The sequence below is a fragment of the Saccopteryx bilineata genome, chromosome 3 (assembly GCF_036850765.1).
Source record: "Saccopteryx bilineata isolate mSacBil1 chromosome 3, mSacBil1_pri_phased_curated, whole genome shotgun sequence".
Taxonomy (NCBI): Eukaryota; Metazoa; Chordata; class Mammalia; order Chiroptera; family Emballonuridae; genus Saccopteryx; species Saccopteryx bilineata.
Window position 1 is genome coordinate 282,594,295 of NC_089492.1, and position 25,130 is coordinate 282,619,424.

The 25,130-nt window shown below is 52.4% G+C and overlaps 1 protein-coding gene and 1 long non-coding RNA gene across 3 annotated transcripts in view; one reads left to right on the forward strand and one right to left on the reverse strand.

The window, feature by feature from the left end:
* PLEKHM2 (pleckstrin homology and RUN domain containing M2) overlaps positions 1-25,130 on the reverse strand; it is a 44,799-nt gene that overhangs the window by 3,378 nt on the left and 16,291 nt on the right. Inside the window, exons 2-16 of one of the 2 annotated variants that reach the window (XM_066270359.1) lie at positions 13,674-13,780; positions 13,190-13,299; positions 12,533-12,632; positions 11,904-11,991; positions 10,482-10,668; positions 9,153-9,212; positions 5,889-6,117; positions 3,942-4,787; positions 3,187-3,256; positions 2,936-3,026; positions 2,591-2,655; positions 2,131-2,219; positions 1,373-1,505; positions 696-886; positions 173-238 (exon numbers count right to left, since the gene is read on the reverse strand). In XM_066270359.1, the coding sequence (XP_066126456.1) occupies positions 173-238; positions 696-886; positions 1,373-1,505; positions 2,131-2,219; positions 2,591-2,655; positions 2,936-3,026; positions 3,187-3,256; positions 3,942-4,787; positions 5,889-6,117; positions 9,153-9,212; positions 10,482-10,668; positions 11,904-11,991; positions 12,533-12,632; positions 13,190-13,299; positions 13,674-13,780 (2,432 nt within the window). The remainder of the gene's footprint in view (positions 1-172; positions 239-695; positions 887-1,372; positions 1,506-2,130; positions 2,220-2,590; positions 2,656-2,935; positions 3,027-3,186; positions 3,257-3,941; positions 4,788-5,888; positions 6,118-9,152; positions 9,213-10,481; positions 10,669-11,903; positions 11,992-12,532; positions 12,633-13,189; positions 13,300-13,673; positions 13,781-25,130) is intronic. The other variant, XM_066270360.1, reaches the window with a different exon arrangement.
* LOC136331607 (uncharacterized) lies at positions 186-1,365 on the forward strand. Its single transcript, XR_010730511.1, has 3 exons — positions 186-262; positions 568-736; positions 1,009-1,365. It is a non-coding gene; the product is annotated as an uncharacterized lncRNA (long non-coding RNA).

Genomic DNA, 25,130 nt, shown 5'->3' on the forward strand with positions numbered 1-25,130 from the left:
CAGCCCCTTTCCAGGCAAGAAGAAACTCTTGCTTCCCTGAGAGGATGCTGCCTCGCCTCTCCTCCCCTCTTCTCCCCTCCCCTCCCTTGGGTTCCTGCAGTCCTCTGAGCTCAGCAGGCCTCAGAGCACAGTCAGGGCTGCCAGATGGGGTGAGGTCGAGGGGGCCACTCACCCCATGTTCACCGATAGCAGGGGTGTGACATCGGTGCGGTCAGGATACTGGTAGAGGATCCCGTTGCTGCAGGGGCACAACATGGCAGAGGTGAGGCCTGTCCCAGAAATGGGGCCAGGTGGAACCCAGATCTCTGGGACTCCCCAGGAGCTGAAGCCTTGAATCCCAGAGGCCAAGGAGGTGGGGGGTGGTGGCCTGTCTTCTATGGCAGGGAGGGTGAAGAACTGCAGAGGGACGGCAGGGAGCGCTGCTCCCTCAGTACATGGGGACATGGGGACAGCTCCAGGCAGCCCAGCCTCGGTCTTCTCCTGAGCCATCCTAGCAGGCTCCTCTGGGCCCCCCAGAGGGCTGGCTTTACAGAGAAGCTCTGATAACCCCGGAACTGTATCCTCCAGAGCCCTGAAGGAGGGAGCCGCCCCCTTGGGGCTTTGTTTCAGTGGCTTGCTGCAAAGAGCTCCCTACTGGGGACCTGACAGCCCACAACCTCAGCCCTGGGAGAGGCTGGAGCAGGCGGGGCTCCCACCTGAGCACCACGAAGCAAGCCTTCCAGTGCTCCTTGCCCAGGTAGGAGGTGCCCGCCTTGTAATACAGCATGCCTTCTTTGGTGATGGCACCCTCGGGGGGTGAGCAGTGGCAGGGGACAGGGCCCAGGGACTCGTCCGTGGGGTCCTCCCAGTGTACAAGCCCGTAGAAGTGCACAGTAACAGCGGTCACCTGGGGAGGGGGCAGTGGACAGAGATGTGAGGTCTGGGCCAGCACCAGAAGTGGCCAGTGAGGGGCGCTCTCCCTCCTGGGAACACACCCACACCTTTCCCTTCCCCCTTCTACCCCCACAGGTGTGCCTCTCTAAACCTGGAGGGTCCCCGGGAGACCTGCAGCCAGGGAGCACCGGGAGGTCACAGCTTGCCCGGGGGGGGGGGGGCTAACCCCAGGAATATGTCTCTGACTTCCCACGGAGCCAGAGCAGCCCCCACCCAGGCTCTCCTGCTTCTTCCATCTTTAGCCCTTCCTTGTTTCACTGTCCTCAGATTAAAAAAGAAAAAAAGAGAAGCGGCTACTGAGAAAGCAAGGACATACCCCAAGTGGGGAGGGGGTGATGGAGAAATGCTAAAGACCTCGACTTGTACCTCTTGACACTAATACTAGGGCTGGCATTTCAGGGACAGCACCCCTCCTCCCACCTCCTCCCCAGTTTCTTGCCTCACACTTAGACTCCTGGGCCACGAATTTGGCCAGTGCCAGCTTCTCCATGGTGGCATCAGTCAGGATGCTGGGGTAGGGTGGCTCTCGACAGCCTTTGATCATGGCTGACTTCAGAGAAGCCAAGAAGAACCTGCACAAGGGGGACCTGCTGTCAGAGGCTGGGGCGGCCCCCACCCCTCCCACGGACGGGGCTTACTGCCCAGGGCTCCTGGCCTCATGCGTCACCGAATCTTGGGGGAGGGACCTGGCTGGCACCAGAGCCCAAGGCAGCAGGAGGAGCAGTGATGTGACCGCAGAACACGGTCATCTAGTTTGTGAGTGGAAAAGGCTTAACTATTGCCAATGGCCAAGGGGCTTGGGTTTTGACAGTGAGTGAAGACTGGACCAGGGGATATGGTTGGACCTGAACAACAGCACAATCTTATTACGTGCAGTTTCCGTGTGGCCTTCCGTGGGGACACACTGTGGTCCAGCAGCAAGGCATGTGCTCTTTCCTGCTGGGTAACGCATGCCAGCCCCTTCCTCTCTGTTGGTCACCGGGGTTGACCACGACTTAACTGCTCAGCATGTCTGTTCATCTCCATGCCTCTGACCAGACTGCAGGTTCCCGAGGGAACATATCTCTGTTCTTCCCTTCTTTTTAAGCCATTTCCTACCCTCCACCCCTGACGGCGGGAAGTCCAGGGCACGACCCCCCCCCCCCAGGGGCCCATGCCGATTCTCCGGTTCAGGGGATGGCGGGGAGCGGCACTCACTCAGCCAGGGCCACGTCAGCCGTGTCCAGCAGAAACTGCTTCCTGCGGTTGGTGCACACTAGCTTCACCGTCTGCTGGTCCAGGCCCACCTGCCAGAAACCACACCCCACATGCACACGGGGCTTGGCTGCTGCCTGGCAGAAGAGGCAGCCATGGCCAGACTGAGGGCCGGCTGGGGAGGGAGGAAGCACGCCCTGGGGTGGCCACGAGGTAAAGCTCCAGAGGCCCAGGACCCTGGCCGAGTTAGGGAGGGAGAGTCAGAAACACGGCAGACGGAGAGGCGTCCTCAGGCTTGGCTCTTATCCTGACACCATGGACAGAAGCTGCTCAAGAGATGAGCTGGCCCCTGGCCGGGAGGGCTGAGGCAGGGGTCCTGCCTTGCTCTGCGGCCCTGTGGGTGGGTGGGTGGCCGGAGGAGCCCTGCCCTACAGCAAACACCAACTGTCAAGTCTGAACTCACCGACACGTAGTCAAGTTCATTGTAAGAAATGGCCTCTTCCACCAGGTATGGCTTCTCTGTGGCCCCTAAGAGAGGAGACCCGAATGCTTATTACCCACAGTGGCCTCTTTCCCTCCCCCCGATCCATTTTCTAAGCTCTGGCTCCTCTCTCCAGAAGACCAGCCTGTGCCCTGTGATCTGAAGTGGAAGAGGACATGAGTGCTCATATAGAGGAGGCTCCAGGTTCATGTCTTGGGGCTGCTGGGACTGCTAGGGACACCTTCCGCTGGAGTGTTTCCATCACCACACGCCAGGCAGCTGAGACACCCGGTGTGTGGGGGGCTTGGGGACAGGGGCGGCAGGCACCTTTTCGGAGCAGGTACACGTAGCAGTCGGTGAGCAGCACGTACAGCAGCTGCAGTGTGCCCTCCATGTGCCCTGTGCTCATCCGGATCATCTGCAGCCCAAAGCAAGCGCGGGTCAGGCCCTGCGGCTCCCACCCTGCCCCGCCCCCCGGGAGCACGCCCCGCCCTCTGAACCAGCTCAGTGGCCCATCCTCTCCCGCCCCGGCCTTGCTGGCTCTCGTTCATTATTCATTCTGAGTTCCTGGGACTTACTTTGAAGAGCTGCTCTTCGTTTTCTCGAAACACATGGATCATCAGCAGGAGTAAGTGATTGTTGTCTACTCTGTGAGAGGGACAAGTACAGGAGGGTGAGGTGTCAGGCTGAGGCGGGGTGGGAGAGGCAAAACAGGCACAGAAAGGAGATACATGTACAAAGAGGAGGTACAGGCACCCAGAGATGGTACAGCCTCCCAGAGGAGGTATAGCTACCTGGGGGCGGTACGGGCACTCGGAGACGGTACACGTACCCGGAGGCGGTACACCCACCAAGAGGCGATATGGCCCCCCCGGGGGGCGGTATGGGAACCTGGAAGGGGTATGCCACCGGGGGGGGGGGGTGGTACACCCACCCAGAGGAGGTATAGCTACCTGGGGGCAGTATGGGCACTCAGAGGTGGTACACGTACCCGGAGGCGGTACACCCACCAAGAGGCAATATGGCCACCCGGGGGCGGTATGGGAACCCGGAAGGGGTACGGCCACGGGGGGTGGTACACCCACCCAGAGGCAGATGGGCACTGGGCACCGGGAGGAGGGACAGGCACCCAGAAGCAGTGAAGTTATAATGGCTCTGCCCCCTCACCAGGAGCCAAATGGGGGGGCGGGGGATCACACCCCTTCCTTCCTCCCATCCTAGGTCAGGTCTTCTGGGAGTTACGCTTGGTTTGTTTGGGGGACAGACACCCAGTGCCCCCTGCTTCAAGGACTGAGAGTGTCTCTCACACAAGCAGCACAGAAGCCTTGCTCACCGGAACTCTGCCGAGTGGGACATCTCAGAAGGGCTCCCCTGCCCCTCATCCACCCCAGAGTCCTCCGCGCTGCTCGGGCACGGGCTGGGCTGGTCTCGCTTGGGCTGGCAAAGAGCCTCCTGCGTCCCAGGCTCCCGCTCGGGCACAGGCCCCTCACCGACCGGGGGCAACTGGGTCTTCAGTTCTTGGGTGTCTGGCTCCTGAGCCTCCCCCTGGGTGTCCTCTAGGGGCCGAGGCGCCAGTCCCTCTCCTCCTCCTCCTCCCTCTTCTTTTTGGCCAGCAGCCGCAGGGCTACTAGAAACATGCAGCGGTTGGCTAGGCCCTGCAGGGTCATGGTTGCTGCCACCTGATGTAACAGTGCTTGGACTCTCGACGGTAAAGCGGTAGAAGTCCATTGGGGCCGGAAGCCCCTCACTAAAGTCACAAAATGGCGGCCTCTCCGGGGCGTCCCCCGGAGAGCCAGTCCGAAAGGACTGGTCTGGGGGCTCGCCGTGGGAGCGCCAGGTGCGAGGGTCCAGCTGCCCATTGAGCTGGTCGATGACCTTACTCAGGGGCTGCCCCAAGCGCTCCATGGAGGTGTCCTTCATTTCGGGGATCAGCAGGTCCATCTGGTTGGGCTCTGAGTGCTCGCCGCTCTCAGCTGTGCTGCTGGGCCCCTCTCCCTTCTCCGGGGGGGAGGCACAGGTGGTGTCTGGGGAGCCCCGCCCAGGGCCGGGGCTGCTGCCATGGCTGTCATCGTCCCCTCTCCTGGCACTGGTGTGCTGGGCAGAGGCTGGGTGAAGTGGACTTGCTTCCTCATCTGATCTTGTCTTCTTCTTCTTGCCAGTTTTCTTTTTCTTGGTGACCCTGGGACAGAAGTAATGGGGAGAAGTAACATGCGAGCACCACAGTACTGGGGGAATTTAGAGGGGCAGGATTAAAAGAGGTGGCCCTGGGTGTGTGACCTCAAAGAGCATGGCCAGAACGTCAGTGGTCCGGGGCAGTGCTGGGTGCGGGGCCTTGGGCCGGGGGCAGTGGCAGCAGCTCAGGCCCTGAGGTCGCCTCATGGCTGAGAGAGGGGGCAGAGGCCAGCCTGAGGAGGCACAGAGGGCAGCAGCCAGGGGACCCCCCCCGGTGGGTCCTGCAATCCAGCCAGCGGTGCTCCAGGGAGCAGAAACAGGCCACGGTTGGTCAGACCAATGGCCCCTCTGCTTAGCCTTTTCCTTAGTAGCTGATCTCACTTCCCATTAGGTATCATTGTGGACAATTCAGCCAGAAATACACTCAAAGCCTTTTGGGCTCAAACTCTTGGCACCTACTCTTTGGTCCCAAGTTAGCTGGAGTGGGCCTGGCTAAGTGACCCTCGGTCTGAGCAGCTCAAGCTGCTCTGGACTCGAACCAGCCTGTGGGAGGGGGACCCCTCACTCCAGTCACTGGAGGGCAACTCCCCTGTCTCGGGCAAGCAAGCCTCCGGGGCCGTTTGACATGCACGTCTTCTTACTCAGTGTGCAGTTTCACGAGCAAGACCCAGGGAGGCCAGGAGGTTTGGGCCAAGAGCTTCCCAACTTGTCATCCACCTCCTCCTCCCCTTCCACGTTCCTACTGATATGACAAAGATACCTTTCTTTGACTGAGCCTTGCTGAACTAGAATTAGTCCAAATCTCAGAAACTGTGCACTGAGGCCCAAGAACCCCCTTGGAGAGAAGTCCAGTTTAAAGTGCTTTCTGGTCCTGGGTGGACTGGACAGATGCCCCAGCAGCCTGCACAGGCCCCAGAACCAGCATGGCTGTTGCCTGTGTCTCTTGTCTTCCGGGCCTGCTATTTCCTCTTGCTCAAAGTACTACTAAGAAAGGGGGTGCCTGGTGTCCAGGCGCTGCCCGGCTGCCTGCGTGGACTGAAACATGATGTTAGGAGCAGAAAGAATGGACACCAGGATGCTCAGCTGACCTCCCCCTGCCCTTGCTGACCTGATGACCTCGAGCTCGGTGCAGGCGTCCGGCGGTTCCGGGGTGTGGGCCTCCACCTTCTCCTGGGAGGCGGTGTGCACAGGGGTGGTGTCGGAGGACGAGACGGTCTCGGCCTGGTCTTCATTGAAGGGGTTGTGGCGCTGGGTGGGACTCCTGGCGGAAGCTTTGCTGCTGGTCAGGTCGGAGGCGGTGGAGCGGGGGCCGCTGACAGTGTCTGTGAGGTCTCCGTCTGGGAGAGCCGGGATAGGACAAGGCCGTCAGGTGCCATCTGGGGCCCTGGGCCCCCAGGGTACGCCTTCCCTCTTGAGGATGGCAGGCGAGTTCTCCCCAGGGAAGTCTGGTTGGGGTGGCCCTCTTTCAAGAGTAGAAGCCCCAACCCGACAGGACACGGGATTTCTTCTTTAAAAGCAACTTAGGGGGACCACCATTATCACTACCGCTGGGAGCCCTCGAGAGCCACAGCAGTTTGGCCAAGTTGAGTTAAGAGCTCCAAACTAAAGCCCCTCAAGGATGATGAGCTCAGTGTCTAAAGAGGAGACGGGCCGCACACCTGTCAGGGGAGGCCAGGGACCTCCACCAGGGGGCGTTAGAGGGGGTACCCGGCGGCCCCTTCAGCACCACAAGGCACTGGCAGGGCTGAGATACCCACAGTCCTCTGAAGGGCCCCCCACGGGGGCAGATAACAAGGAGCAAAAGAGTGAACTGAAATCAGAGAACATGAGGATGCAGGGCCGAAGGCAGAGGCAGAGAGGAGAGAGAAGGGGAGGGGAGGGGAGGGGAGGGGAGGGGAGGGGAGAAGAGGGGAGGGGAGGAGAGGGGAGGGGAGGAGAGGGGAGGGGAGGAGAGAGGGTGGAACACAGAGAAAGAGCCAGAGCACAGGGGAGAGAGAGAGAGAGAAAGGTGAAGGGGACAAGAAAAGTGTGCCGAGGGTCTGCCCCCAACAGATGGCTGGTGGGCCTTCAGCGGCTGCTTCTCTTCCTGACAACCCGCCAGCACACTCCAGAGGGCAGGACCAGGTGCCCCTTTAAAGGGAGTGCTAGGAACTCCGTTTCATTTTGCCTCAGGTGCACACTGGCCCCCCGCCCCACCCCCCAGGGAGAGGATGGGTGGGGAATGATGCTGCCCTGTCAGAGCGGAGTAGGTGACCCCAGCAGTCCTTCCCAGGTCACTGGAATAGGAGGACAGAGAGAGGAGGGAGCAGCAGCAGGAAAAGCACATGGGCCATTTATCTGGTGGCAGATTGGAACTGCCCAAGCAGAGAACGGAGGCCCCGCTGGTGGAACAGCCTGGGTGAGGGTTAATGGTGAGGCTGTTCACGCTCCATTAGCTACCCTATGCACATCTTATGGGCCATTATCTGCCCGGGAGACGTGGCAAGCCTGCTTGCCACCCTCAGCCTCATCCGGAAGGGCCCAGCTGCAGTCAGCTGCCTAGTGCATCTTGGAAACCACTGGCGGCTGTCTGCTGACACAGCACACCATTCATATATTTTTAAAAAGTACATTGTCTTTTAATATAAGGACAAAGGAGGGGGCTAAAGGCAATTGCCAGCTCTGCTGGAAAAACACTGGCAACCGATGAGACTTTCTTCTGATGTCCTGGGACCACAGCGCCTCAGTTCTCAGAGGCAGAAAACCTTGCCCTTCCGTCTCAGAGAAGGTTCTTGCCAAGCCCACACACTCTTGTTCCAGCCCCTGGACATCTGCAGTTGCTCAATGGAGGAGTCCGAGAGGTAAGCGAGCAGACCACCGGACGTGATGGATGTCAAGTACCCACCAGTCCTGCAAATGAGCTGAAGACCATGGGACAGTGGCCCCAAACCTGACCCAGGGGCCCAGAGTTTGGAGCTGCCTGCAAGTCCTGATTTCCTCCTGGTCTCAGGAGAAGACCAAGCCTCCCCAAGGGACAGGCCACTGTGGGTTCAGGACATTTTTGGTGCCCGAGGACTCAAAAGCTGGAGATCACCGCTGGGACAAATCTCACCCTGCTCTGGAACCCGGCCAGCCTGAGCAAGCGGTGCGACTGGGCTGTTAGTTCTCAGGCCACAGGGAGCTCTGTGGGGCTGCAGAGGGAGGTCAGGCCCCGCTGGTCAAGCAACCACAACAGGCAACAGGTAGCTGGGTCAGGAGGGGTTAGTTGTTAGGACCAGAGGGGAAATGTCAACGCCCAGCACGTCGGCTGCAAGAGAGGCTGAGAGGACAAATGATGTCATGATGGAATTCTGGATTTCCAGCCAATGTCAGCTGCACGTGGGACTCTGATGCTACTCTCTTGGCCAGATGACAATTTATTTTTCCCAATGTCATCTTATTTCCCTCAAACTTAAGTGATTTCATACATGATACTTGGGGAGAAAAATCACCTGTCATCCATTACTTAGAGATCACGGCTCTAATAAGGGGGGCTTGCTCCGGAGCACTGGGGAGAGCAATATATATATATATATATATGTCTCTCTCTCTCTCTCTCTCTCTCTCTCTGCAAGAGGGTCTGTAATACAGGGTTCTGATTATGGCCTCAGATTTAAGGAGGAAGCATCAACCTTCTCAGAAACGTGCCCTATGCTTTGAGTAATCATGGGAATGTAAAGAAGAGCTTCACAAATTCCCACAAGTCCAGATGTGGGGGTTTCAGGCAGGAAAATGCCCAAGCACTACTGCCACCTAGTGGACATTGTGGGAGGGTGGGCGGAGTTTAGTTTAATTTGGCGTAAAACTTAAAGAGAAATTTCCCGGTAGGAAGTTTCACCTGTACTGGCAATTTCCCTCATTTAGACCTCAATCTCTTTCAAAAAATCCAAGAGGAAGCCATTAAGAACGGACTGAAAGAATCAAGCCCTCTGCCTTTGCTTCCTGATGCAGGAAAACATCTGACCTACAGGAATTTACAACCCACATGTTCAAAGGCATGACTTTCCAGAACAAGTCTCCACTCGCTGGGTCAGGCCACCAGTGCCCCACATGCTGGTTCCCTGTGCACATCTAGTGGTTACATCGAACTGGCATCGGAATCAGGAAGAGTGACCTGTGTGTCTCTGAAAAGCAGTCCCTTAGTGGCTCCACAAGGCCACGGGACAAGGAATTTGCCTAGGGCTAATGGTCGAGTCCTCCTACTGCAGAATTCCATCGATCAGAACACCAAACTTGGCTTTATTATGATCATTGACATTATTATAAATAATGAGCTGATTTTGAATCATGCAGCAAGCTTGGCATGGAAACGTTGCAAAAACAGGAAAAGAGGGTAAGAGCGGACTCGGCCCACCTTCCCAGTCTGTGCTGGGTACAGACGGCACTGCTGGAAACACATCTCCAAAATCATAATCTACAAAAACGGGGACAAAACTGAAGATTAGAAACAGGCAGTGGACGGACAGGGAGGGTGGGGGCACCAGGGTGGGAGACATGGAGAAAACAAGAGAGGGGGGAAAAAAGGAAACTTTCTACATTTCCTCCGATAACCAACCTCAGAGGAACGTATTAGGACCCCGGCTGCCCCAGCTCAGGCACCGGCCTGGAGGCCTCCAACCAGCTGGGAAGACGTTCTGGTGGAGAAGAATGGGGGCCACCTGCACCTGACCATCTTTTCTATCTCTTGTCTTCCCTCCCTCCGTACCCAGCAGCTGAGATGGGGGGTGCTCCTTAGAGGCCCGTCCCTCTGTCTTCTCTGAGTCAGCCCATAAACCCAGCCCAAGGAGACTGAGCCACTTTCTGCCGCTTATACAAGGAGTAATCCGAGTCTTGCTAGCAGCAAGTCTGAAAGTGACTGCCCTCTTCCTGAGACACGGCCCATGGCACAATTAGAAATACAGAAGGTCAAGGTCTCAAAGCTGATGCAATTCTAGGGAGTCCCAGGGGCTGAACTGGGGCTTGGAGACCCTTCCCTGGGGGTGCGGTGGGGCGCAGGGATGGAGACATCTGGTTTTCCACATGGGATGGATGGAGGGGGAAACGGCCAGCTTTGTAAATGAACACTGAGACCTGAGGCTGGAAGGGAGCCAGGCTGTTCCAATAAGTTTTTGGATCCAGACCCCAAATGTTATCAGGACATGAAGACATTCCTTCTCAGTCTCTGATGCAATGGGTACAACTGCTGCTGAAACCCTAGCAAGTGCAGGAGGGACCCAGAAATCGAATGGATTCATGAAAAATGGTGGCAGGCTTCTCCCTAAACTTTGCATCTATCTGGTCTTCTTCTCTTTCCAGTAGTTCCTTGGCCTCTTTCTGGTGAGGATCTAGGGCAGGACAACGTCCCCAGGGCAGGAACGCTCACCCCTACGTGACGGGAAGGTTCCAGGTCACACTGCTAATCCGCCCTCACTCAGAAAAACTGCCCGGCGTGTGGCTGTAGCCTTTGGGAAAAGGGTCCTAACATTTATAAGATTGTTTGGCTTTTTCTGTCCTGAACCAGTTTTTCAGCCACCACAGGGACATGGAGGAAATGAAGGTCTGGGAAAACAGCCGACCCTATGCAACTTTGATTTCAGTATCAGACCAAAACTAAGCAAGAAGGACGTCACCCGGCCGGGCGCTAGTGGCTCTAGAATCAGTTTCATGGCAGAGGCTGGGTCCTTTCTGCCCCGGGACCACTTACCCTCACTGGATGGGGCAATTGCACTGTCGTCCCACTCCAGGTTGGTGGAGGTGACAGAGTTGAAGGAGTTGAGGGACAGGCTGTCCGAGCCATGGACCGAGCTGGGAAGGCGGTCTTCAAAGTCCAGCAGGTGCTGTGGTTTGTAGTAGTCGGGCATGTAGGGCGCCAAGTCTAAGTAAGGGGCGTCCTGAGGAGAGAGGGGGAAAGGCAGGTCTGGGTGGCGGGGGTTCTCGCGGGGGCTGGAAACAAGGGCTTCCCTGGTCGGCAGAGTCCACGTGCGGGAGCCGTCATCTGCCTGTCACACCCTCCCCTAATCCAGTTTTTCTTTGGGAAACCAATGGGCTTAAGGCACTAAATTCAGGAACAAGCTGCTAAAAAGAGTAATGTGAATGGTTGTGGCTATTAAAGCTGGACCTGAGGTTGACAGAGATGACAGAGCCCAGCGATGCCTTCTAACCCTTCCTTGCTTATTTTCCCTGATTTCTGTGACTTTTCAGTAGCTAAGTTCCTTTCCAGTCTGCTGCCAGGGAAGGACCCCTGGCAGGTGCTTCTAGTATGACGGGGAAGCTGCATCGTCTTGGTAAGTCTGAGTCTGCGAGGTGCTCTGGGCCCCTTTGGCTTGTTCTGGGCTAGCACCGTATTTCTCTAGTGTGTGATAGTGAGGGACGCATGACAACGTGAGGAGGGAGTCCAGGGAATACAGTGCTGGTGACAATTCCAGGACCCCAGGAGGCGCAGGGATGAATTTGTCTTGTCCCTCTCAAACACACACGTCCTAAACATCAAGGAGAGTGCCTCAGCGCTAACCTGCTCTAGGCAGCGTGGCTTTTCTCCAGGAGTCAGCTGAACCGGGAAATCTGGCCTTGTATCAAGAGAGGATGCCTGACAAGATGGTGGCGGTGGCGCAGTGGATAGAGTGTCGGCCTGGGATGCTGAGGACCCAGGTTTGAAACCCCAAGGTTGCCAGCTTGAATATGGGCTCACTAATTTGAGTGTGGGGTTGCTGGCTTGAGCACAGGGTCACCAGCTTGAGCATGAGAGCATAGACATGATCCCATGGTCACTGGCTTGAGCCCAAAGGTCTCTGGCTTGAAGCCAAGGCTGCTGGCTTGAACCAAAGATCACTGGCTTGAGCAAGGGGTCACTGGCTCATCAGAGCCCCTAATCAAGGCACACATGAGAAAGCAATCAATGAACTAAGATGCTGCAACATGAGTTGCAGTCTTTTCCTGTCTGTCTTCCCACCTCTCTCACTTAAAAAAAAATCACCCTCTTCCCCTCAGTCCCACTGTTCAGACCCTGACTCCTGCTCAGGCCCCGTGACACCCAGTGGGCTCCCTGAGAGGGACCTGGGAAATGAAACCACGTGCCCGGCCCACCCACTCCTCTGCCCCCGAAAGCAGTGAAAGCCATGGGTCTCACCAAATCAAGGTCAAATCGAATGAACTCCAGCCCAGATACCAAGGTCAGGAAGAGAGTCAGGTGATCATGGCTGCAGACCAGGGCATTCCTGTGAGACACAAGAAGGGACGATGGTGGTTCTGGGTCTAGTTACCAGCTTGGCCCTCCCTCACCAATAAGTCGGCTGTGATGAAATGTGACATGTGACATTGCAGTCCCGGAGGGGACCCAGCCTGATGCAACCTGCACCCACCCCTTTCCAGCATTCTTTTCCTGGGTTTGGGGCCACACAGCACTTCACCGTGTGTGCTTTCAGATGTGGACCTGCAGTCTAAGGCCCATCTGGCTCGCAACAGCTGCTATAAATACTTTGTCCCTGCAGCAACCCCAGCCCAGGGTGTACATTCTAGTTGCATCTGAGGATCAGGCAGAGCACCAAACTGCTTGACACGAGCCCAGTAGGATTACCAGGACTCCTGGCCAGAGCTGCCACAGGACAGGCTCTGATGGCCCCGTGGCATGTGTCCTCAGCATGCAATGCCAGGCTAGGCCTCTGATGTGGCATACCCTGGTGCCCACATGTGACAAGAGTCTCTGGGACGTGGTGCAAGGGCAGCTCTGGGGTGACGTGAGGCAGAGCGGACACTCACCTGACATAGTACTTGTGCAGCAGGCCCATGTTCTCCTGGAACAGCCGCAGGTAGCTCTCCAGGGAGTTCTCGTTGAGGGCCAGGTACAGCCAGGCCCGGCCTGCGAACAGGGCAGGAGTCACTGGGAGGAAGGTCTGCCAGGGTGCCGGCTTTCTGGCCAAGCAAGCGCAGGAAGGAAAGAAAGAGTAGCCAAGGGGACCATGCACTCCGACAGCCTTGCCTCTGGACCCTGAAATCTTCCTTTTCCCAGTCAAACCCTAGCCTGTGGCTGCCCATGAAGCTCTGATCAATGGGGCAGATTGCACACTTTGGGTGGGTTGATAAATTCAATGATTCTGCGTGATCCTGTCGGCTAACACTGATCCTCGCTCAGGGAAGGAAGCGAGACTCATTCTGCGCTCAGGCTGGGGTTTGCCAGGAGTCTGGTTCTCGTCAGCGTTTCGCCCTCCTTTGCCCCACCCACAATGCCCAACAGACTGCCATAGGCGGGGGGAAGAGGGGCCTCATGGAGGGCACTGGCATTTGAGTACCCCGCTGCCTCTGGACATCATAGGCAGTCAGCCTCCCAGGGTTGATCGGGAGGCCACACCTGAGCCCCTAGCCACCCACAGGGATGGCAGAGCTGGTCCCTCCCAACATCAATCTGGTACTACTCACTGCGTCCCAGGTTGGTGGCCACGTGCTGCAGCACCTCAATCTGTCTGATGGCTTCTCTCCGGGTGAAATGCACCACGAGCACCCAGTAGCCAGATGAGAGGTCTTGCAGTCTGAGAAAATAGGACAGGAGCTGCTGTTACCTAAGCAGGGCTCTGCTGGGAAGATGCAGTCAGCTGGTCTACCAGCTGTGTCAGCCGTGAGCTCAAGGCCGAAAGCAATGGGTCCCCAGAGGGACCCACTGGCAACAGCATCCCTTCCTGCCTCCACACCACTGTTTTGTCTGCTGCTAATTCTCTCCCTGGTCATTTATGCCTGCTCAGAGACAATTTACCAGGATAACTACAGACAGCCTGGGACCCTTCTGCCAAGGGAAAGAAGAAATAAAAGGCGGGCAAGGCTGGGGACTTCTCTCTGGAGGCTAAGCGTGGCCTCAGCCATGCCCTGTTGTGCCCTACTGTCTTCTCCAGGGACTGTCGCCGCTCACCCATACAGCAGGGCGTGGTCCAAGTGCTCACACAGACGCTGCAGGACCTTGTCGTGGTTCCGGATGGCGGGGGTCTCGTCTTCACATGCAGCAAAGTAGCTCTGCAACTGAACGGGGGGAAACAACCCCAAATTAGAAATGGACAAAGAGGAGGGCTACAGAAGTCGGGCAATCAAGGTTGCTGAGAAAAAGTACATGGCGTACTTGTGGTGACCGACAGAGTCTACACCTCAAACTGCATGCGCGGCTGCTCGTCCTGCACTGGATGGTCTAGACCAGGGGTCTCAAACTTGCGACCCGCGGGCTGCATGCGGCCCGCCGAACAAGTTTGTGCGGCCCACAGACTAATCCACGAAGTTCAAAATATTTTGGATAAAATTAAGTAAGCCTAGGGGCCTACTTGTATTTTTCATTTCTCTAGCATCCTAGCTAGATATTAGCTTAGTTAACAGCAGTTGTGATGAGAACTACAGTTTCTGGTCGTTTTGTGACACTGAGTAAACTGCATGTACGATTGTGCTTGTTGTACTGATTTTTTTTTGTTTTCAACTGCAGTGAGAAAAGTGTTGTGTAACAGTTGCCTTTTGTAGACCTAGTGTGGCCCGCCGAACGGCTGTGATCTTGCTCTGTGGCCCACATGCTGAGTTGAGTTTGAGACCCCTGGTCTAGACTCTAGAGATTGAACGCCGTGTCCTCACAGCCCAGGCCCCAAAGGGCACTCTGTTACTGTTCTGCCCGATGACAACCCATGGCTGGTGAGGAAGCGTGGTCCATGCATCGGTATCAGGTGGTACCAGGCTTTGAGCCAGGGTCACCGCGCTACAAAACCGCAGGCGCTGTACATAGATTGTTGTCTACATAAATGACCCCAGTGCCCAGTGTAAATGCCCCCGCCCCCGGAGTTGTGCCACATGGTGGCCCTGTTTCCGGCGGCTCCTCTGCACAAACTAAGGGCCGATGGGCTGAGGCACCTGCTGTGACAGCCTTCTCACCGGAGGCTGATGTGCGACACTGGCTTTACCTGCGGAACCTGACAAGGCTGGATATGGATCTGCGTACACGCCAGGCTCATGTCAAGCCCTGAAGCAATAACCGAGAAGGTCACTGTTCTCAGGCTGTACTGATCAAAGATTTGGACAGCAGGCGGGACAAAGTGCAGCTCTGAGCAAACGCCCCCCAGCTGCTGAAGGCCAGGGCAGCTCCCCCAGCTTAGGGGAGGCTGAGGAAGCCCAGATACTGGGACTGGGTTCTCTGCAACTAGTGAGGAGGCGGGACCCCTTTCAAATAAAGCCCTAGGCGAAGTCTGTCCACCTTCAGTTTAGCCACACTCTGGTCTGCTGGTGCCCTTCCTGGGGCCAGAAGGGGGAAGGAAAGAATAAAAGAGCACCCATCCCTGTACACTCATCTCAGGTTTAAGCTCCTGGCGCTAGACAAATGTGTTCTCAAGTGTTTTTCTGAAGCAGTGGTGGAGACAGCAGCAGGAGGCAAGACATCAACCACACCAACAAGCACGCGCTCTTGGAGAGAGGCCAACCATTCAGTCCCCACAACAAAAATAGTCTCTCTTCTATGCATCCCGGAGTAAGTCCTGCCAGCAGGCCTGCTGGCCAGGGACAGACCTCAGGCCTTCGGGGTCTGCCCTGCCTCCTGAGAGGTGGGCAGAACCGAGCTCCAGGAGGAAAGGTTTCCAGAAGTGCAGGGAAGAGCAGTGGCCAGCAAAACCCCACCGCTCTCAGCGACGGCTGAAAGCCTTCCCGGGCACTTCACTACCGAGAACCACAGCGCCAATTTCCGGGTTTGGGAGGGGGGTTTCTTTTAATTTCAAAATCCACTGAAATCTGAGATCAGAGAGGCTTAGATGCTAGAGCTAGAAGGCTCTTCAGAGGTCCGGTGTAACTCCCTTACTGAAAAAGCAAAATGGGCTCATTCATTTTCTTCATTATAAAAGTAGCCATGCCCACCACCACACTTGAAAACATGAAAAAGTTTTAAAGTTTTATTTATTTATTTTTAAATAGAGAAGGTGGCTAAAGCCAGTAGAAGTTAAGTCCTTCACTGTGATTTTTAGCTAAGTGAGGGAGCCATGGCTGGAACTCAGACAACTTTCTTTCCATTTTATTTATTCATTTTAGAGAAAGGAGAGAGAGAGAGAAAGGGAGGAACAGGAAGCATCAACTCCCATATGTGCCTTGACCAGAGAAGCCCAGGGTTTTGAACTGGTGACCTTAGCATTCCAGGTCGACACTTTATCCATTGCACTACCACATGTCAAGCTCAGACTCCTTTCTTAGGTTAAGATAGCTTAAAAAGAGTTATTCCAGAAACAATATTTGCTCAATCATAAAAAATGTGAGCGATGTGGAAGCGGTATCAATATTAAAACCCCTGCTCCCTGTTTCCCACTGCCAACAGCTTATGTGTGTGTGTGTATGTCTTCCCAAGTCTTTCCTTGTCTACATAGGTTTAAAAAAAAAGGAAATAGTATCATTCTATACTAGTTCAAAAAGTCTTAACAAATTAACAATACATCAAGTATATATTTCTATATCATTACATACAGGTCCACTATACTCCTTTTCATAACCACATTGCATCCTAAAGTATGAGGTCCCTGTGCTTTAACCATTGTTAGATATGGCTACTGTCTCCGATTCTTTCATATTACACACCAACATTGCAACAAACACCAGCAGATCTCTGGGGAGGGGGCGGTAATTCTGCAGGGTGAGTGCTTAGAGTGGAACTGCCCAGCCAAAGAACATGCATCTTTACAATCTGGTCGGAATCTGCCATGTGCCCTTCTAAAAGGTTGGGTCAATTTACTGTTCTACCATGCTGGCCAACACAGGTTGTCATTAGTCAAATTATTGCCAGTCCAGTTAATGAAAACAGTACTTAATTGTTTTAAATTGTATTTCTCTGATTACTAATGCAGCTGAACATCTTAAGTTTTCTTTTAATTTATTAATTGATTTTAGAAAGATATAGAGAGGAAGGGGGAAGGGGAGAAAGAGAGAGATAGAGAGAGAGAAGTATTCATTTGTTGTTCCATTTTGCTGTGCATTTATTGGTTGCTTCCCATATGAGCCCTGACCAAGGACTGAACCTGCAACTTGTTGATTTGGGATGACACTTTAACTGGCCAGGGCTGAACATCTTTATTACCCACTTGTATTTCTTATTTCTGTGAACTGCCCATTCATAACCACCACCCAGTCCTCCTGGATGCTTGTCTTTTCTTATCTATTGCAGCTCTTTGTTTGTTAGGATTTAACCCTGACCTGACTGGAGGCGGCAGTAGATAGTGTGGAACTGGGATGCTGAGGTCCCAGGTTCGAAACCCTGAGGTCACCAGCTTAAGCGAGAGATCATCAACGTGATCCCAAGGTCCCTGTCTTGAGCAATGGGTCACTGGCACGGTTTGAGCCCCCAGTCAAGGCACATATGAGAAGCAATCAGTGAAAAACTAAGGTGACACAACTACGAGTTGACACTTCTCATCTCTCTCTCCTTTCCTCTCTCTCTCTCTCTCAAAAAGAAAAGAAAAAAAGAATTTAACCCTGTTTGCAGTAATGCTGTTTTTTGTTTTTGGGGGTGTTATGTTTTGTTTTTGCCCAGTGCCACTTGACCTTAAAACTTTGCTTTTGGTGGTTTTTTTCCTATTGAGAAATTATTTTTTTATGTAGTCAAATATTTTTCTTTAGAGTTTCCATTTTCCCTAATCTAATATTACAAAAGTATGTTTATTCTTTGTTTTAGGACTTTCTGGGTTTTTTTTAATGCTTATATCTTTATTTTATAGGTAACCTGAGATAAGAATCATTTTATTATTTTTTGGATGGCTAACTCATTTCCCACGTGCATTCACGGTCCCTTACAGATTTGCAATTTAATATGCCACCTTCCCGGACTATTTTGTTTAACTTTTCACTGTCTACTCCTGTGGCAGCCTCCTACTTTTAATTATTTTCGCTTTATTCATTATTTTTATATGTGCAGAACAAGTCCACCCCACCCCCCAACTATTTGTTTTCAAAACTGTTTTGACTATTCTAGCACATTCTTTAGAATCAAATTTCATTGCAATTCCCTTTAGGATATGGAGTAGAATTCTGTTGAATCCAGAGATAACTTGTGGGGAGAAATGGTACTTTTGCAATACTGAGTCTTGCTTATCCAGAAACGTAGTACTTTTTTTTTTAATTTTTATTTATTTACTTTTTTAGATTTATTCATTTTTATTAGAGAGAGAGCAGGAGAGATAGAGAGAACAGGGGGAGGAGCAGGAAGCATCAACTCCCATATGTGCCTTGACCAGGCAAGCTCAGGGTTTTGAACCGGCGACCTCAGCATTCCAGGTCGATGCTTTATCCACTGTGCCACCACAGGTCAGGCTACTTTTTTTTTTTTAATTTATACAGGTCTTCTTCTATCAATAATTCCTTTGGTAAATTTTACAGCCGACTTTACATAGGTCTTGCACATTTATTTCAAAGTGGGTTGAACACACACATGACATTATGAATTAGGGAATAGTCAGCAACCATTAAACAATTTCTGCAAAAAGTATGATAAATAGAAAGGGAATATAACACGGAGAAGAACCGGGGTTCTGGGCAGGAATCCTGGGTCCACAGTCTGACTCTGCTCCTGGAGTTGAGGACGTCTAGCAAAATATTTAACCCTCTACTCCTCATTTTTTATAAAAACTGATTTGAGAGAGAAACATTAATTTGTTGTTCAACTTATTTATGCATTCACTGGTTGATTCTTGAATGTGCCCTCACCTGGGATCAAGCCCACAACCTTGGGGTATCTGAAAGATACTCTATCAAACTGAGCTACCCAGCATATGTGCCCTCATTGGGGATCAAACCTGCAACCTTGGCATTTAGGGACACTGTTCAAACCGACTGAACTAACTGGCCAGGGCCTCTAACCCTCATTTAAAAACAGTGTTTTAGATAGAGAGAAATAGAAAGAGAGAGAGACAGACAGATAGATCAATCTGTTCCTGTATGTACCCTGACCGGGATCGAACCCGCAGCCTTTGTGCATCAGGATGGCACTCTAACCAACCCACCTATCTGGCCAGGGATCTAACCCTCGTTTTTAAAATGAGTTAACTCTCTCACACTCTTCTGTAAAATGGGCTTAAAGTTCTCCGTACAGTAACCACTAGTTATATGTAACTATTTAAATTTAAATTAATTAAAATTTAAAAAAGAAGAAAGTGCCTGACCTGTGGTGGCGCAGTGGATAAAGCGTTGACCTGGAAACGCTGAGGTCACCGGTTCAAAACCCTGGGCTTGCCTGGTCAAGGCACATATGAGAGTTGATGCTTCCTGCTCCTCCCCACCTTTCTCTTTCTCTCTCTCTCTCTCTCTCTCATTCTAACTCTCTCTCCTCTCTAAAATGAATAAATAAATAAAAATTTAAAAAGAAGAAAGTTCAGCCTGACCAGGCAGTGGCGCAGTGGATGGAGCGTCGGACTATGCTAGAAGGGGTATCTGAACCCTCACAACAACCTATAGGGAGAGCATTGTTACTAAGCCCATCTTACTGATGAGGGAAGCGAGTGGAGAGGGGATAATTAACTGGCCCAAGGTTACATGGCGAGTGAGGAGCAGAGCCCACATTCAAACCCAAGTCATCTGACCCCAGAATCCACACTCTTAACCATTCTGCCTCCTCCCTCGTGCACCTTACAAGTGCTTAATCAATGACAGCTCTGTGGCTCTAATTATACGCAGTTATAGCTCCACCAGGAGGCATTGTATGTGACCAAAGAGGAGTTTGGAATAAAAGTTAGTTAATTTTGCTTCCCGGCTGAATTATGGTCATTATACTCACTCCATGACTTCTGCTGCTCAGGAGCCCTCATTCATTAGATGTTTGCTTCCCTCCCACTCCCTGCTTATTCAGAGCCTGCCGATCTTACTGGTGCAGTGAGCGGCCACCTGCTGAATACCTCCACTGTGTACCTTTACCTCGTGCTTCGCCGACCAGACCAACTCCCCACGCAGGAGCTCGGGCTGCTTACAGGGCTTCTGAAGTTCTGCCATTGATCCATAAACATTCCCTTTCTTCCTCCTGCTCCTCTCAAGACCTATGCTGAGGTGTAGCATTGATGAAGAATCTCCTTGTCCCCTGAGACAATGGGAAACCCTTATGACCCTGCTGTAAAAGAGCAGTTAAGAGCCAGGATGCAGAGGACCCAGGTTTGAGATCCCCAGGTCGCCAGCTTGAGCACGGGCTCACATGGTTTGAGCAAAGCTAACCAGCTTGGACCCAAGGTCGCTGGCTTGAGCAAGGGGTTACTCGGTCTGCTGTAGCCTCATGGTCAAGGCACATATGAGAAAGCAATCAATGAAGAACTAAAGTGCCATAACGAAAAACTGATGATTGATGCTTCTCATTTCTCTCTGTTTCTGTCTGTCTGTTTCTATATATCCCTCTCTCTAACTCTCTGTCTCTGTAAAAAAAAAATTTAATTTTTTTTTTTAAAAGAAGAAAGTTCAGTTGTTCAGGTGCACTAGCCACATCTCAGCTGCTCAGAGACTGCACATGGCCGTGGACAGCATATGGACAGAGCAGACATAGAATATCTCCATCATGGCCCGAAGTCCCACCGAGCAGTGCTGGTGTAAAGGAGCTAATGATAGAAAGTACATAAAAGGCTTAGCACAGGTCCTACTAAGCAGCAAGTGCTCAGTAAACATTAGTTAAGATTATTAGGAATAATAAACCTACAGTCTTTTCTTTTCTTTTTTGTATTTTTCTGAAGTTGGAAACGGGGAGGCAGACAGACTCCCGCATGCGCCCGACCGGGATCCACCTGGCATGCCCACCAGGGGGCGATGCTCTGCCCATCTAGGGCGTTGCTCTGTTGCAACCAGTGCCATTCTAGTGCCTGAGGCAGAGACCATGGAGCCATCCTCAGCGCCCGGGCCAACTTTGCTCCAATGGAGTCTTGGCTTTGGGAGGGGAAGAGAGAGACAGAGAGGAAGGAGAGGGGGAGGGGTGGAGAAGCAGATGGGCGCTTCTCCTGTGTGCCCTGGCCAGGAATCGAACCTGGGACCCCTGCATGCCAGGCCGACACTCTACCACTGAGCCAACCGGCCAGAGCCAAACCTACAGTCTTAGTCAAACTAATGACACAGCACTTGGCTAACCATAAGCTCTGGGCTGAGAAGACATGATGGTGGACTCTGCTCTTGATGACCCATCTCCTGTTCACCAGGTTCCCTGGCAGGGGGTTCCAAAGCCTGGCTCTTAACTGTTCTTTTACAGCAGGGTCATAAGGGTTTCCCATTGTCTCAGGGGACAAGGAGATTCTTCATCAATGCTACACCTCAGCATAGGTCTTGAGAGGAGCAGGAGGAAGAAAGGGAATGTTTATGGATCAATGGCAGAACTTCAGAAGCCCTGTAAGCAGCCCGAGCTCCTGCGTGGGGAGTTGGTCTGGTCGGCGAAGCACGAGATAAAGGTACACAGTGGAGGTATTCAGCAGGTGGCCGCTCACTGCACCAGTAAGATCGGCAGGCTCTGAATAAGCAGGGAGTGGGAGGGAAGCAAACATCTAATGAATGAGGGCTCCTGAGCAGCAGAAGTCATGGAGTGAGTATAATGACCATAATTCAGCCGGGAAGCAAAATTAACTAACTTTTATTCCAAACTCCTCTTTGGTCACATACAATGCCTCCTGGTGGAGCTATAACTGGCTATAATTAGAGCCACAGAGCTGTCATTGATTAAGCACTTATAAGGTGCACAAGGGAGGAGGCAGAATGGTTAAGAGTGTGGATTCTGGGGTCAGATGACTTGGGTTTGAATGTGGGCTCTGCTCCTCACTCGCCATGTAACCTTGGGCCAGTTAATTATCCCCTCTCCGCTCGCTTCCCTCATCAGCAAGATGGGTTTAGTAACAATGCTCTCCCTATAGGTTGTTGTGAGGGTTCAGATACCCCTTCTAGCATACCAAAGTGCATGATACCTTGAAAACATTAAATAAATGTTAGCAGCTTCGATGACTCACTATTTACAAATACTATTTAATTTAATCATCACAGCACTCTCATAAAATAGGTCACAGAGCTAGTAGTGGCAGAACCTGATTTTAAATCCTCCCATCTAACCTGAATTCAAGAGCTCTGAATGAATTATATATATAAAATGTTGTCCTTTGTTCTAATATGTTGCAGGAGAACCCAAGAAAGAAAAATGCGGCCCCCTCTGTTATAAGGCACGGAACTAAAAGGCGATGTGGTGGGCACGAGCTCACTGTGTTCTGCTGCTCTGCTTCTTGGAAGATGGACCGAGCAGAAGAGCCAGGCAGCTTCTCTAAGAAGAAAGCCTGCCCGTTTCTCCCTCCCCCTCTTGCCCCACACTGGCATCTTCCTGGTGGGAATGTGTAGTTTGATTGACACAAGCCCAATTGCCCCGGAAGTTTTCCCCACTTCTGGGAAGAAATTCAGCCTGCTGACCAGACTGCCAAGTAGTTTTGAGTGTTGCCTTTCTGTCCATGTAGATTTGGGGGAAAGGCAGAAAATTGTAGACCAGCGGTTGGCAAACTATAGGCAGTGGGTTTTGGTAAATAAAGTTCTATTGGAACATGACCATCCCCATGTATTTCATTCAGCTGCTTTTTTGTGCTATGACAGTAGGGTGGAGCAGGTGCCACAGAGACGGTGTGGCCTGTAGAACTACAATATTTACTATCTGGCCCTTTACAAAGAAGTTTGCTGACCTGTGGTCTAGACTCAGCAATGGTCCCCAACTCCTGGGCCGCGGACCGGTACCGGCCCGTGGGCCATTTGGTACTGGTCTGCAGAGAAAGAATAAATAACTTACATTATTTCCGTTTTATTTATATTTAAGTCTGAATGATGTTTTATTTTTTAAAAATGACCAGGTTCCCTCTGTTACATCCATCTGAGACTCACTCTTGACGCTTGTCTCGGTCACGTGATACATTTACCCGTATCATCCTAAAGGCTGGTCCGTGAAAATATTTTCTGACATTAAACCGGTCCGCGGCCCAAAAAAAGTTGGGGACCACTGGTGTAGAGCCTTAAGCAGGGGTGGACAGGAATGTACACCTGTGACAGGCTGGGCTGGAAGCTGTCTCCTGCCCAAAGCTCAGTCCTGCAGTGGCCACAAGGAGAGACAGACTTGAGCCTTGAAGATACATATATTTCAACAAATAATTACTGGGCACCTACTATGTATAGATCAGATACTATTCTTCCACAGAAGTCCTTGCCCTTGTAAAGCTTACATGCTGGTGATGGAGAGAAACTGTGTGCAAATATCATGTCAGGGAATAATAACACTATAAAAAAATAACAAAGCAGGGATCTGGGGATCTGTTATAAATCTTGGGTAAGAGAAGATCTCACTGAGGAAATGACTACTGAAGTATCTCAGGGAAGAGTTAGAGGGATAGCAGGTACAAAGGTCCTGAGGCAGGGGCAACAATAAGGAGACAGGTGTGGCTGCAGCCCAGGGAGTAAGGATGTGAATGGCAGGAAATGAGGTCAGACGGTAGCCAAGGACCACATTGTGTGCAGCTATACAGGCCACAGTAAGGACTTCATATTTTATTACCTGTATGATGCAAAGTTATTGCAAGGTTGAAAATAGGGAAGTAACATAATACAATCTGTATGTTTTGAGGCCACTATAGCTTTTGTGTGGTATGTGAACACACTACGCAAAGTCAAGGTGCAGGCAGAGAGAGTGGGGGGAGGCTATCACCAGTGCGGATACATAATGGAGGCTTGGAGCTGGCTGTAGTGGTGGAGTGAGAAGGGGTCAGATTCAAGATGTATTCTGTAGGTGGTGCCCCAGGGATTTATGGATGGATTAGATGTGGGTTTTAGGACAAAGGAAGTTGACAAGCATGATTCTAAGGTTTTTAGTCTGAGCAAATGAATGCTGGGGCCATTTCCAGATCCGGTGGAGTTCTGCCCTGGTCATGGTAAGTTCAAGATACTTATCAGATATCTGAGTGGGGACAGGTGTCAAGGGGACAGTTCTATAAGAGGGTCTGGAGTTCAGGAAAGGGTCAGCGCCATCAGCCTTTACCTGGGATTTCAAGCTGGGGAACTGGAAAAGGCCCTTCAAGAAGTGCCGAGCGAGGACCTGGAACGCTGAGTGGGGCCTCGTGCTGCTGGACCCGGGCCAGCACCCAACCTGCACAACAGAACTGCCTGGGAAATGGGAGGAGAACGATGACGCCCAGACACCTCCCCAGGTCAGCTGAATCAGGAACTCTGGAGGCAGGGCCCGGGAGCGAGGGTTTCTTTCTAGTGCTCCCCAGGTCACTCTCATGCCCAGCCAGGGCTCAGGATCAGCGGCTCTACCAAGAAGGCAGGGCTGGTGGGGCGGGCGGAAAACCTGGACTGCGTGCGCTCCGGAACTTCCTCCAAGTGAGAGAGTTTCCGAAGGGCAGGAATGATCCGCTCCTGGGGTCACAGTCCTACATAAAGGGAGCCCATAAAGGGAGGTGCCGGGAACCTTGACAAAAGCAATCCGGGTGAAGGGACAGGGACAAAAGCCTGGTAGATCGGTAGGGACAGTCAGAGCTTACTTATTAGGGAGAATCCTGCTTCAAGCAAATGAGCTATTTTTAAAAGTGAGATTGATGAGGCAATTAGGCTTGAAAACTTAGTAAATATTTTATGGTATCAAGGAAGAATTATTATTAAGTTTTGAAGGGGTAAGAGTGGTATTGGGCTACGAGAGGGTAAAAAGTCCTCTCTGAGCAGAGTTTATGGAAAATGTTATGGATGTTGGGATCTGCTTTAAAACAACAGAGGGACAAGGGTTTAGCAGAAAAGACAGAGATGATGAGAGCTGTATATTGGGCTTCAGTAAAGCACTGCTTACATGCGGTGAGGAGAGAGGGGGCAGAGAAGACGGAGGGAGGCAGGGAGGCAGGGAGGGAGGGAGGGAAGGATGAAGGAAAAAGAGGAGACAGCAATACAGAAAACCCTCTGACCAGTTTTGCCAAAAGGGTAGCAAGGAAATGGGGGTGGAATAAAAAAGCCCAAGTCCTTGGGCAGGAAAGACAGGCGGGATCCACCGCTCAGGGAGGGTGGGTACAGATGGGAGCCCAGATGCCGGTGGGCGGGGAGGCCTGATGGTGGGAGGATGAAAAAGTTCTCACCAAAAGAATATTTAAAAATAAGCAAGGGCAGCTGAGAGCTAAGAAAAGGTTTAAGATTTAACAATAAAAAAATAAATAAAGTCATGGTTTCCCTAACTCAGGCCTCCCTCTCTCTCTCTCTCTCTTTCTCTCAGTGGCTTGCGCTCAGACCACACCCTGGGGTGACCCGCCTGTTCTCTCCTCGCTTCTGCTCCTGTCCCTGGGGGTGCGCTCGGGCACCTGGCCAGGAAGCGCGGGGCTCAGCCCACCCTGGCCTCTCAAAGCCAGGAGGACCGTGCTCCCTG